The 14,257-nt window shown below is 40.1% G+C and overlaps 1 protein-coding gene and 1 pseudogene across 1 annotated transcript in view; both read left to right on the plus strand.

Annotated features, from left to right (window-relative positions):
- LOC129756839 (protein eiger) overlaps nucleotides 1-14,257 on the plus strand; it is a 56,132-nt gene that overhangs the window by 14,486 nt on the left and 27,389 nt on the right. The window contains exon 2 of the mRNA XM_055753870.1: nucleotides 3,373-3,498. Coding sequence (XP_055609845.1) covers nucleotides 3,373-3,498 — 126 coding nt within the window. The remainder of the gene's footprint in view (nucleotides 1-3,372; nucleotides 3,499-14,257) is intronic.
- Nucleotides 7,507-9,923, plus strand: LOC129756840 (COP9 signalosome complex subunit 7b-like; annotated as a pseudogene).

The following is a 14,257-nucleotide window of genomic DNA, read 5'->3' on the forward strand; positions in this document are numbered from 1 at the left end:
TTATTCACGAGCTGCTGTACGGCGATGAGTTTCTCGTCGGTAAACACGATATTCTTTAACCTTCCTTCCGCGGCCCTCTTCAGCAGCGCCTTTGCTCTTTTTACCCGTTCTTGTTTCTGCTTTACCTCAAGGTCTTGAACTTTTTGGATCTTGTTGGTCTGAAGATTATCTTTCAGGATCCGACGGAGACTTCGACCCGATATGTTGAGATCCTCTGCCAATTTAGTGGCACTACGACGAGGATTTCTCTTAAGGCGCTTCTTGACGATCTTCGCCATGCAGGTGTCACCACAGTAGGTCGGCGTCCCCCACCATACCGTTTTTTGGCACTTTCGTTCTCTAGGTATCTTTTAACTGTGCAGTATACAAAACGTCTGCACACACTCATATCGGACAGCTCACGAACTATGTCCTTCTGCCGTTTGCCAGCTAGGAACAAGGCGCAACTGTTCGAGATCATTTTTTCCGGATAACACCTGATTACAAAAGTAACACTTACATCCAATGATAGCTAAAGCCTGTAACCAGCATAACCTGTGCTGCCTAGTTTAATAGGGATCTTTGATAAAAGCGCGTACTATGCAAGGAAGCGCCTTAGTGAGCAACGAAGGAGGACCACCTGACATTTCCTAGCGCACCACAACCATCGCGATTAGGTCAACGGGAGCGTATTTGGCGGATAGATGGTGCTGTACGTCTTGGTAGCACCATTACCAAGAATGACAAGAGGGCATGATGGGAGGAATCCATGGATGCACCACAAAGCCTTTGACCTGGATCGGGGTCAAAGATCGCATGCAAGATCCGCTTCATTTGGATGGAAGATCTCGACGAAGCCACACGATCCTGCGAGCGCCATTAACCAGCTGTGAAGAGCGTTCGAACATACAGGTAAAAGTCCAACTCCACCCCGAAAAGGCAAGAATATAACGCTGGTGCAATCCTTTCTCCCATCATGTTCCTACAGGACCCCGATATTTGGCTTTAAAAACCATCCCGCCGCCGTGCCAGCGTCCGCCAACCAGTGCTGGCCGTTTTAAGGTTGATTCCATCCCGCCGCCTTGTCAGCATCCGTCTACCCGTGCCGACCGTTCTAGGGCTTTAACCGGTTTGACCGCATTACCAGCATCTGTCAAAATTGCTGGACGTCATTGGATCCGTGCTGTGCCTGGACTGGCTCTTCGACCGCCCGTACCTTAACCGCGGGAGCCGATCATCTGCACCAGAATTCCCCCCTCGTGGTGTTCGGAATTGGAGTAGTGCAAACAGGCAGCCCTCAACGATCGTCGGCCTAGACGTCCATAGGTGGACAAGCCGTACAAGCAGTGCCAGCAGAGACCGTTGACCTTACCTGTGACCGACATTCAAGAGTCCTTCCGGCACCCGTCGTCTTGGACAAGCCATTCCGAGGCCCATAAGCCTCGGCTGTTCCCGCTCGCCGCTTGTAAGACGCCATCACAAGATGCCGACCCTGAGGCTTAGAGGGGGGTTCTTGCTTGGCTGAGCAGTCTGGGGAACCGTTGGTTACAAGCCTAGTCCACACTAGGAGACGGTTCGTCTCGAGACGGTCTCAGCGTCTCCCATTTTCTTCGGGAGACACTGAGACCGTCTCAGGTTTCCAACAACAACAACAGACAACAAAGTTCGTCTCATAACAAAAATCGCAGTTCATGTTGCCTAGTGTGGACTAGGCTCAAGACTTAATGTAAACAAAGCGACGAGGGGTCGTTCAATACTGTTTTGTGTGCAACGAAACAATTACTGTTGAAGTAATGTAGCAGTTCAATTGCCGGACCCTGTACTATCCTACCACTTATTTGTCTAAACTGGCCAAATTTTGAGAAATTTGAACTAAAAATAATAAAATTTGAAGTCTTAGGATAATCAACAGCTTAGATGACTAAGAAAGACCATATTTGAGATTTCAATCAAGATTGAGAGAAGGGTTTCGTGGGAAAGTTTTTTTTCAGAATTCTTACGATAGTGTAAACGCAAGCTAAAAAGTACAAAAAAATTATAAAAATCATGTTTCACTCAAATGTAAATAACTTTAGAATAGGCACGATTTTAATTAGGATGTTCAAGTTAGAATGAGAGTGGGTACAGTGTGGTAATCATTTTCCAGATGTTTGAACATAGTGAAAAATCGTGATTTTCTATCACTTTTCGTTTGATCTCGAAAACCAAAAACTTTTGAAAATATCAATTATACAACCTAAATTAATGAAATTTCATATTTTTACGAAGACTTCCTTACCAAATTTTATGTTTATTTCCCTTAAAATATTTTTTTTAAAAAGTGTTGGAAAATATTTTGGTTTTTTTTTTATAATTCGCAATATATTGAACTTCCCCTACCTAAAAAAGTAGTAACAAATAATTTTTATATTTTTTTTTTATAGATTCGTGATCTGTATAAGGTCTTGTTTCCGAAAAGCATAGATTAAGAACATTCTTTTGAAATTTCAAAAAATGGGTTTTGTCCAAGCCTTCCTATGCCACGGCCAACATAATATTCTCATAAACGACCACAATTTGAAGCGAGGGCCACTATAAGGAGCATTTCAGTCAATAGTTTGAAAGGTTAGGTATATCTCAAATACTGCACAGTTTTAAAGCCAAGACATGTTTCACTGTATTCCAAGCTGGTAAGCAATCATATTTTTTGAAGGTCATTCAAAGGTGAACATTACAGAAAGACTATAATCTTGGAAAACTTGTCCACCATTTCTTAGAGGCCAAAATCGGGTAAATATAACCTACTTTGTTTTAAAATTGTCCCAATTCATTTCAGCAGAACTTTTAATCAACATAGTGTTTAGAAATTCCTAAAAAATTTGTGTTTGATCGATAACTTTAACGCGACAGCATTTAGCGGTTTCTGACTTAATCTGACTTGTACAGAATCTAATTTCGCTACTTGGAAGACCGACTTTGCATGCAAGCCACTTTGAAATGTAAATAATTTGGCCAAAACTTTAGATTTTTTTATCGATTTTTGTTAAAGAATTGTACTGATCCCTGTGTTGAGTTACGCCTCTGCACCAAGTCCCATGCACCTTCCGGCAAACAGTCCTTCCACTTTGGCGGGAGTTTCAAATTCAAAGTCAAGGAACTGTAACGTCACACCCAAGCAAGACCGAAAGCTGTAGAGTCAAGATTACTTTACTTGTGGTACTAAAAATAGAAACATACACTAATTAAAGCCTTCCGTTGCTATCTCACTTCAACTTCAACTCGTCAACATTTTCTGGGAGCAACAATATTTTGCGACAAAGTTATCATCTTCATATCTGCATCGAATGATGAGCGAGGGTTAGACTTTTCACTCATCCAAGTATTTTCATCTTATCCTCCATCTTTTCGTTTCAGATTTGGAACATTAACCGGATTGCCGATTTGCAGCGGGAAGTTGACGGCTTGCGACAGCAGATGCACGAACTCCGTCAGCTGAGACTGGAGGAAGGTATCGAGGACTTCAACGACTTCGAACAGGCGGTAAGTTGAAAGTGAAGTGGGAAATAAATTTTTCATAGGAATTCCGCTAGTTACGTAGACATCATTTGCTCAATCGATTGATTGAAAGTAGAATTGTTTAATTTAGTGCTCTTGGGTTACGGAGAAATATGCGTCGCACTGACTCGCACTTAATTGATTTGTGTACATATATTTTAATCGATGAAAGGGGAAACCGCCTCCGTTTTATGTTTTTGGCAGCCCACGAGAAAACTGGAAATAAACTTAATCATAAACAGGGAGCTGCCGAAAAATAATTGTATCTGGGATTTGAGAGGTAATTATTTATTCAACAGATTGATGATAAACAGAGCTCTTCACTGGGGAACGAGGTCAGTTGAAACGTGTCAGATAAATATTTAAATGTGCATCGGAAAAGTTCACTGATGATGTTTTAAAGAAAACCACAATTCGAGTCACTCCAAGCTAAATTGTGGTTCCTTTCAACCTAATTTTTATTCTAAAGTGTCGTCGTAAGTCACTGACCCCTCTTCAAATTGGAAAACACATTTCTATCCTTCCTTTTTCCATATAATGCCAGTGGGATTAGACAAAAATAAAAACAGAGAAATCAAAAACCGATCCCAAAAATAATATCACTGTCGTATAGAGGCGTATAAATAACCGGGAAACCTCAGGGGGCGCCACTCGTGTGACAGATGTTGCCAAATGCGGGCGCCTTCTGCTGTTTGATGATGGACTCGTTGTCTCCAAATTTCCCCGAATTCGTATCGTAGAGGATGAATCGGAAACAACTTTTCGACCACACATTCAGCCAGCCAGCATCCTTTCGAGAGATGAGATGCGACAGAATGATTGTTCCACCATTCACAGAAGCAACAATCAAGTTATCATCATCGGTTATCCAAATTAAAAAACCCCTGTTTTGCATTTGATATGACACCAGCAATTTGCGTGGTCTGATCGGACATTCCAGACAGTCAAGTTTAAAAAAAAATACAACTCCTGCTTTTGACACAATTTAGGGTCGTCTTAGAAGTCAATACCTAATTTATCTTGAAAATCCAGAATCACAAAATTTGAAATTAGAATAAAGGATTCAATGTCTGAAACAATTCTGAACACAAACTCAATATCAGAACTCAGTGAAGTGGCCAAAAAAAAAAGTTGTCGAACACAATAATTGATATTTTTCGCATATCTTGTATGCTGATGGAATGCAAATTTGTACGTCATCAACTGAGGGATTATACACTTCACCTACTTTAGCAGACTCCCGCACAAGCTTGGCCCGGCTAAACGAAACGTGATGTCAAGAATCGAACGAAAGAAAAAAAAACCAGCCAAAATAACCAAACGAACCGAACAGCATGGTCAGAAGTTTAATTGGTTCCGAAATTTATGGATTGTTGTGAACTTTAAAATATTACGCTGCATGCCGAATTTATTTATAAGGCGCCGAAAATAACGCAGAAACGATAGATGGCGACGTTTAAACATTCCAAAAAAATTTAAATCAACAAGTTTTTTTTTATCTCGTGTCGAACGAAAGCAAAAAAAACCATCAACTCTAACATCGTCATCATCGTCGCGTTTCGTGATTTATTGGGAGAGAATTGTAGCATGATGCTTTTATCTTATTTATTCTGAGCGAAAGTTTTCCCTCCCCCTCTAAGTGAGGCCCCCGAAGATTTATGAACTGATCATTTGTTTTGGGCTAATCTCCTTAGAATGAACAAAAAAATCATCTACAGTTTCACGGTCAAGGGTTTTCGCTTTTTAGTAAATCAGCTGGTAATAGTTTCCACTTGGATAGGACGCTGACAGTTTAAATGGATTATTAGTGGGGAAGCTGTCAGTCGGGGTACTTTCATTGTTGATTGAATTAGTTTCGCCGGCCGCTTCCCTTTCGGATAATTGATGATGCTCTGTACTCGGTCCAGGTCAGCTGAAGTGACGAGATACGAGGCAATAAATTAAATTTAACCGGGGAAAACCAAACGAAGTTGGATTTCCCAGCATCTTATGTGATAGGGTGAAATTTAAAGATAAATTGGTCCCGAATTGGAAATTTTATTAGAAGGGTTTCCGAAAAACAAACAGATCTTTTGGCAAAACTAACGATCTGTTTTTTTTTTAATTTAATTCGCTAATTTTGTGACTATATTTATTAATTTGAATAAAAGTCATTTAAAAAAAACTAGTTGGGCCATCTCCATTTTATTCTATATTTATTTCTAAAGAACGATTAACTATTTACTGTATCTAAAATATCAAATTGCCATGAGCCAGAGTTTTTTTTTAATTATAGAACTGATATGAATTTTTTGATAATATGTATTTTATCGAAATTTGTTTAGTCATCCGGTGCATTATTTTCCATTACTCAAAGCTGCAACAGATTTCTGCAGCGGTAATGCGTTGTCTCAAAAAGTGGGAGATATCATGTTCAAATCCTGCACAGTACAGTAAATTCTGTTTATAAATTTTCAAGATAAAATATTTTGTTTCTTTACCTTATCTCAAAATCTTACCTTCAGTGATAGACACAACATGAGTTCAATATCTCTTCTTGCCTTGTACCTATATAAAAATGGAGGCATTTTCTTTGTAACACCATCACGTATAAACGGTCTGTCGGAATGAAGTGAAATTTGGTATCCGAGGGTTTTTCGGATCAAAGATGGTTTGTATAATAATTTCAAGAATCTCACTATTTATGGAAGGGGAATCCCCATACAAAATGATCTCCTTTCCACATCTTATATATGGGTCATTCCATACCAAGTGATCATGAAATTGCAACGACCGTAAGGTGACTTATTATAACGTTAATAAGAAAAACCCAAAGTTTTGGGGGAATCGGACCACCCTCCCCCAAATGGCAGCCCCCCCTTTTTTGAAAATTTGGCAATTTTTGCCAAAAAAACTGTTTTTGTATCACATGAGTTGATAAAAAAAAATTTCGGCAGTGTTGCCAAACTAGATAATTTTGCATTTTAAAACTTAAATTGCGATTATCTCAAAATGCCCCCACTTTTATTTCTGATTTGATGGTGCCAATAGATTAAGCGTGAAATTTTGCATAAGAATCACTTATTGACTCAAAATAATATGAGCCGTTTCGGAGATATCAAGTTTTTAAGATGGGAAGTTCGTGAAATTTCACCGTTACTCCAATACATCTTATAAATACGCCTCCGAAAGGATGGATCTGCTTCCGCATATACTACAGGGTCCAGCAATAGGCGATGGAAGCGCTGACGAATTTGGGTGATGGTTTTGCATTAGTGCAAGTGGGATGCAGCTATAATTTCACCCAACTTTTGACAGTTCTAAAGGCGTTTTTCTTAAGGAGAGAAAGAATAACTTTTCGCTTCCATCGCCCATTGAACTGCTACATTACTTCAACAGTAATTATTTCGTTGCACGCGAAACAGTATTGAACGACCCCTCGTAGCTTTGTTTACATAGTATTAGCTATCATTGCACAGTGGTGCAGAACATCAATCTAGCTGTACGAAATTAATAGCGCCCAGGGATGAAGAGATAGACGTTTGATGTCTTCAGCAACAGCAATTTTACATGGAGCATATTCTAGCATCAAAGTTTTTGCCTATAGCGAGATAGAAATGCTCACTTTTTTATTTTTCAAATTAGGGCTTTGATGTCTTCGACTAAGTTGTTTATCTGATCAAAATACATAAGTTTGTTGAATATGTCAAAGTCCTATCACTCTCTGGAGTTACAGTCAAAGTAAAAAAAAATCTCTTGAAAAAACAGTTTTTTAAACCTGACATCGTTCAAATCTATATTAGTTGCACTGATTCCCCCGCTAATTCAAATGGAAATGGTTCCGCTTATCCTCAACAATAATCTCGGCAAAAATTTTGATGCTAGAATATCCCGCATAATCAAATATCATACCCTGAATCGTGAATATTATTCTGTTCTGATTACATGAATAGTGACTATTCCAGTAATCGTTCTTAAATCTTTTAATTTTTAACAACTTTTTCATCTTTTATGTGTCTTCGCTTGGAATGATTGAAAAATATTTTTGAAAGATAAGAGCAATAATCCGTAAAAATAAACTCCGAATACATCCGAGTGTGACGTGTGTCTCCGCTGCCAACAAACCAAAAAACAAATGGCGTGTTTTGGTTGCTTGAAAGTGTTGGAAAGTGAAAGGCCAAGTGAAAATCGAGCGTAACAGGCCAGAAAATCAGCTGCTTATTTCTGTACGGAGAAAAATTCAATCTCCGGAACACCGGTAAAGGAATAAGCCAGAAGCATTCGCCGCGATGACGCCCGATTTGAATCTCGAGTTCGAGAACTCGCCGCACCAGCAGCAATATTCGGCCCAGAACCCCATCGAACAGTACGTGCTTCTTTCGAAAACGGCCCGAGGAGCAGCCTGTCTGGAGCTGATCAAACAGGTTCTGGAAGCGCCCGGAGTGTACGTTTTCGGGGAGCTGTTGGTTTTGCCACGGATCGCTGAGGTGAGATTTTCTCGACTTCCGGTTACTTTCAAGATAATTCAATGTTTGTTTTTCATCCATAGCTGGAGACCGGTCCAAATGCCAGTTATTACAATACTTTGAAACTTTTTGCCTACGGAACGTACCGAGAGTATCTAGCCAACGAAGGCCAGCTGATTCCGCTGACTCCGGTTATGCGCAAAAAGCTCCATCCATCGTTTATTTTACCATCGTTTCGTTGGCCATCAAAACTAAATGCATCCCGTATAAAGAACTGCTAGAGGAGTTTGACATTAAAAATGTTCGGGATCTCGAGGATCTGATTATTGAGGCCATCTACGGGGACATTATCCATGGTAAGCTGGACCAAAAGAACAAACAGTTGGAGGTTGATTATGCGATTGGGCGGGACATTCGCACCGGCAATATTGCAGAAATCGTGGGAACCCTACAGGAATGGTGCGACTCTTGCGAGACGGTTCTGGCATGCCTGGAGAACCAAATCGACCGGGCAAATTCGGAAAAACAAAAACGCCTGAAACATAAAGATGCAATCGACACTGAGGTTAATTGATAAATTTCTTACCGAGTCTACCCAAACTACTAATTATTTGTACTTTTACAGATCGCCAACCTCAAAAAGCTGATCAAGGTCCAGGCCGGAAACGATTCGGACGAGGCGATGGCCATCGAGTCGGGCCGGGAGATGTCGGTCGGGAATCCGGATCCCCGCAAAAAGTCCACCAAATCGAAAAGCCTCAAAGTGAGCGGTAAGTCCTGGTTCAAAAATTTCTCATGAGCTAAATGATTGCCGCAGTGGGCGCACGCATTTTGAGTGTGTTTGGTGATGTCCCTTTCCCCCTTAATGATAACTACATACTACTACTGCTACCGGTTCCGGGTTTGGTCTCGGTTTTGTTTGGAAACGTTGAGGAGTGCAAACAAGGTTGACCATATTAATGAAACTCTAGAACTAACAATTAAAAAAATAACTGAGGAGAAATAGACGAAACATTTCTCGATAAAACAAGCTAAGCGTTTAATTTGTTCTTAAATTTATTCTAAGTTTGTGTTGATTGGGTTGAATTTTTATTTTTGTGGTGTTTGGTGTCTGGGTAAAGTTTGGTGTAAAAACCATCAGAAAGAAATCACCTCCATTCCGAATTAACAAGTGGTTTTGTCAAGTCATGTATGCTCAGTTAAAAATCAGGTGGCAGTTCTTGTTTGTGAAATCTGCAACCAAATGTTTTTTTGTCTTTCATCTAAATCCCATAACAAAATTAATTCTTGGTTTTTGAGTTTTTTCAATTTAAATTACCCATTGAGAAATTTTCTGTATATAGATTAACCAGACTTCCTCAAATGAAATCTTGTGTGTCAAAACTTTTATTAGTTTTATTTTATTTCATTTCCTTCTCTTGTCTGGTTGTCTTCAAACTGCAGGTCGTAAGGTAATTAGTTGCAATTGATAATTTTTTTTTAAATTTTAAATGTTTTTTAAATGAATTTATAGACAGACCAGAATTGGACAAACATCTGGAAACGGAGCTCCCAATTACGCAGACGACGAAGAAGATAATCCAGCAACGTACACCATACAGGATGGCACACGGCGTAAATCCCTCGAGTGAAGACTTCCAACTGTTCTCCCAGCCTCTACCTAAACACCTTCATCAAGAAGTCTTCCATAATCGTCAGCTCAATCCAGTCCAAGTAAGATGCTAAGTCCAATGGCCATCTTCCCAGTAATCCTAATCAACCTGAAACGCCAGTCCGGTTCTGGAAGTAATCATTCTGCGGGGCACTAAGAATCCAGCGTTCGTTTCACATTATAGAAAATCTGTGGTCACGACTCTAAGCATTAAGCATTCCAAAACCTAACCGATGATAATGTTGATAATTTTTTTAGTTTGAACGATTTTTTTTTGTGAACCATGCAATCATTAATTAAAATAAAACAGTTGGATATAATAGTTGAATAAATAATATTATCTCTAAGAGATCATAAATGAAACCTTTTCTTTTTGTTATTTTTGATGGAAAAAAGATATTTTGAAGATAAGCTGTAGCGTCCGCAGTAATAAAAAAAAAGATTAGACGACGATTACATCTATCGTTTTGCTACATTTTCTAGAAAAATTTCTTCAGAAAAAAGCAAAAAAAATGAATGGTTACTCTACTTAACGACCCGTTCGCTGTATCGTAAAGTGCGTCCAAACGATTCCATTCCATGAAAAAAAGACAAGTTTAATCGTACTTTAATAATCCAAAACTATAAAGCTAATCTTTCGTGTGTCTTGGGAAGAAGATAATGGGAATCGTTCTTGTATAATACTGCTCCATGCGGGATGCTCTATGTAAAATTGATCAATGTTGCTGAAGACATCGTCTATCTCTTCATCCCTGGGCGCTATTAATTTCGTACAGCTAGATTGATGTTCTGCACCACTGTGCAATGATAGCTAAGACTATGTAAATAAAGCTACGAGGGGTCGTTCAATACTGTTTCGCGTGCAACGAAATAATTACTGTTGAAGTAATGTAGCAGTTCAATTGGGCAGTTCAAAAGGCTTTTTTCATGAAAAAGATTAAACTATGGCTCCTATGTTGCTTTTTTAATGCAACTTCAAGTTCAATACTACTAACCTAAGGTTGCCAGAATTTTTTCTACACTTATCCGGGCCATTTTATCTAAAAATAATGAATGGTAAAATCCGGGCATTTAATTTCAAAATTATCGACCAAAATGCGGCAATATTCCGGCAAGTTTGGTCAAACCCCATTACTCAACAAAAAATTGAAATTTTGTTATCAAAGTTATTCAGCAGATTCTCTGTTTATTTTTGTGAAACTTGTTTAAAAAAATCCGTTTTAAACGCATAAATAAAAAAAATATGAATGAGAATAAACCCGTGCAAAATCCGGGCTTTTCCAATGAAATCCGGGCAACCGGGCCGGACCGGACTTTTCCCAAATTTTACACTTAACCTCCAGGCAACCTCGGAGAGAACTGGTAAACAACCTTATGCTAACCACTCATCATCAGATCCTCCGTGATGTACTGTAGCCGTGCACAACAGAGCACTTTGTTTCAGATGGATTCACAGCTTCAGAAGCCTTGGAGCTTGAAGAATTCCGCAAAGTGGACCATTGTCATCTGTAAAACCTGTTTTTATTTTGCTTCTGGGGCTTTAGTGTCAAGAATATTCGACTACCAAACTCATCGGTCTATAGCTAAAGGAACATCCCAGTTTCTCAGCTTTTGTTTCCATTTTCTTAACATGTCCTTCTCGTCTTTGACTGTGTTCTTGCTCTTCCGAAGTTTCCACTTTATTATTGCCCAGTATTGCTCCACCGGGCGCAGCTTCGGACAGTTTTGCGGGCTCATGTCCTTAGGAGCAAAATGGACAGAATTGGTCTCATACCACTCCAGGACACTTTTAGAACTGCTGCAAGAACGGCAAAAGGTGCTTCTCGAGGCACTCAGGTTTGTGGATCTTGCCATTTACTGTACCCATTGTCACAAAAGGCTCACTTCTCAGTCCGCAAGAGCAGATGCCCTGCCAAACGAGATATTTGGAGGCAAACTTCGACATTTTCTTCTTCTTAAATTTGTCGTCCACTTCGAACTTGCTCTTGCCGGTAAAAAACTCCAACCCTGGAATTTGCTTAAGTTCGGCTTTTATATACGTTTCGTCGTCCATTACACAGCAGCCATATTTTGTCAGCATCTTCTCGAAGAGCTTCCGTGCCCGAGTTTTAGCCGTCGATTGTTGCTGCTCATCGCGGTTAGGGAAGTTCTGTACCTGTATATGTATGTAGTCCAGCTCTCTTCTTTGCATTCTGGACGTAGCTCTGCGACATGCCGATCTTTTTAGTCAAATCACGGCTTGAGACGATGGGATTTGCTTTAATCATCCGCTTCACCTTTCCCTCCGACATTTTGTTCTCCGGTCCAGCTCTTTTGCCGTGGTCCAACGATAACCGCTCCTGGAACCACTTCAGCACTCTGGAGACGGTGGAAAGGTGAATGTTCAACATTTTTTCCAACTGCCGGTGCGACAGGTCCGGAAATTCCTGGTATTTGGAAAGAATTTTTTCTCTTGACTCGCGTTGGTTCACCTCCATTTTCGTTCAATCGAAAAACACGATTTTGAGTTTGTAAGACTGGTTGTTAGCCAATCGGTAGAAAGTGCTGTGAACCACTATCAATCCCTAGGGTCGGCACGCTTACCACAAAAATACTACGTTGCAGGGAAGTTCGGGAAATCTAAGGGAAAACTCGGCTTAGCAAATTGGTACCTTTTATTATTTTAGGATTCCACCCACCACTTTCTTACTTCTATCTGACCTTTAGCTGTGTTGCGGGAAAAGTAGCGGGAATGTGCTCCTTCTTCCTCCTTCGGCGTCGAGCTCGGGTTCGTTGATGTCGGCTTTGAGGTCCGCTGGTTCTCGCAGAGTGTACTCGGTCCCACCTTGGGTGCTGAACCGGGCACTGTTGGGTCTTCGACGGTAAGCGAAGCGGCGCGTGGCAATGGCGTACCTGGCCCCACCTTGGGTGCTGAACCAGGTATCGGTGTAGATCAAACCAACGTTGTAGCGGTTGTTGGTCGACGTTATAGGGCGACGCGCAAGACGCTCTGGGATTGAGTCAGTTTAGAGTTTAACTCAAAACTAGGACCCCGCTGTTCAGGAAGTTAATGTTCAGGAACCAATTAGGGGACGGTTATGGGCAACGGTAAAATGGCGTAGGATTACCTGTAGTTCCAATATTTTATGTCACCAATATATTTCTTCTGGGACTCTTCTGCGGGTCGTAGTTCCTGTTCCACAATTTAACAAGAAGAACAAAACACCACCGTTTCTTAATTTGAAACTATTAGAGGATCTAAGTGTGATCTCTCAATGTGTTCGCGAACTAATGGCAAAGTCTATGACTATTTCCGTCTTGACCTGCTTTAACCCCATTACCGATCATTGCCCTCGTCCGCGTCTGTTTTCGCTTTGCCCGATCATTTCGCCCCTTCGCTAATTCGCTCCACATGCGGCTCACATCTTCCAGCGGTCCTCTGGTGGCGGGTTGTAGAACGAACATTTTCGCTTTGTCGTTTACTGGGTTAGGGTGGCTTTGTGAACTGCCTCACCAAAGAGAAACCCTTAAGCCCCCACGAACACCACGGCAACGTTATTTAATTAAATTTACAAAAAGATCACCGCAACATCCTCCGACAGACTAGCAACGCTTACAAGTTCAACGGCATGTAAACAATACACATCAATGAGAATGTGTGCAAAATTTGGTTGGTTTTTACCCAATGGTTAAAAGTTATGCCCTGTTGAATGTGTCGCAATAATTTTGTATTTGCCTTTTAAATTGTTCTGTTCCGATTTTCCCATATTGGCACGAAGCAAAACTTGTTCCGGAATAAGAAAACAGATAATCTCAAAAAACGGGTTTGGCAAAAAGTTAGCTTTTTTCGAGATGAATTGTACAGTTTTGTTTAGCTCAATCCAGGTCAACTTCACCTCGCTACAAGGTATGATTAACCTTTTTTGGATATACTTTTTTATGTGAATTGTACCTTTTTATTCAGCTCAATTTAGGTAAACTTTACCTAGCTGTGAAGTAAGTTTTCCTCGAAAAGGCTTCCACGATTGTTCACCTAGCATAGTTCGATAAATTTTACCTTTTTATTATTTTCCGTGGAGATGACCAAATATGGCGCTGGAAGGGTCTTTGTGGAAAAATGCCAGTGAGTATTGCATGAGGCATTTACAACGGACTTAAGAAATGTATTAAGGTCGTGGGAGAAATTTCGTGTCAAATTTGATTATTTTTTTGTTCGATGTTCAACGTTCTTCAAAATGTTGCTTGTTATTCAGGTGCTACTATTTGAATAAGTACTAAGCAGGGTTACGGTTTTGAAGCATTTTCAAAAAGTTTTAGTCCCTGTATTTTGTTGTCAATTCCAACACACAGTCCAGTTTAAGTTTCATTTGGCACTCTATGATCTCGTAGCATTATGGGACGACGGTTAACTGCAGGAGATTAAAAGAGTTTAATACGATTTCGTATCTATTTGAGAGGTTTTTTTGATTCACAAACGTAGGAAAAATAGGCTTTCATACACAATTGAGTGGTTCAGAAATCCAAATCAACAAAACAGCTAAAATAGTTTTCAGCTTAATTTAAAATTTTGTATCTATCGCGAAGGTCACGAGAGTGCAAATGTGTTTGTAGTTACAAATTTATGTAATTATTGAAATTAAAAAAATAAACTCACACACACACCCTACCT

Source organism: Uranotaenia lowii, chromosome 3, assembly GCF_029784155.1.
Source record: "Uranotaenia lowii strain MFRU-FL chromosome 3, ASM2978415v1, whole genome shotgun sequence".
In the NCBI taxonomy this organism is placed as follows: Eukaryota; Metazoa; Arthropoda; class Insecta; order Diptera; family Culicidae; genus Uranotaenia; species Uranotaenia lowii.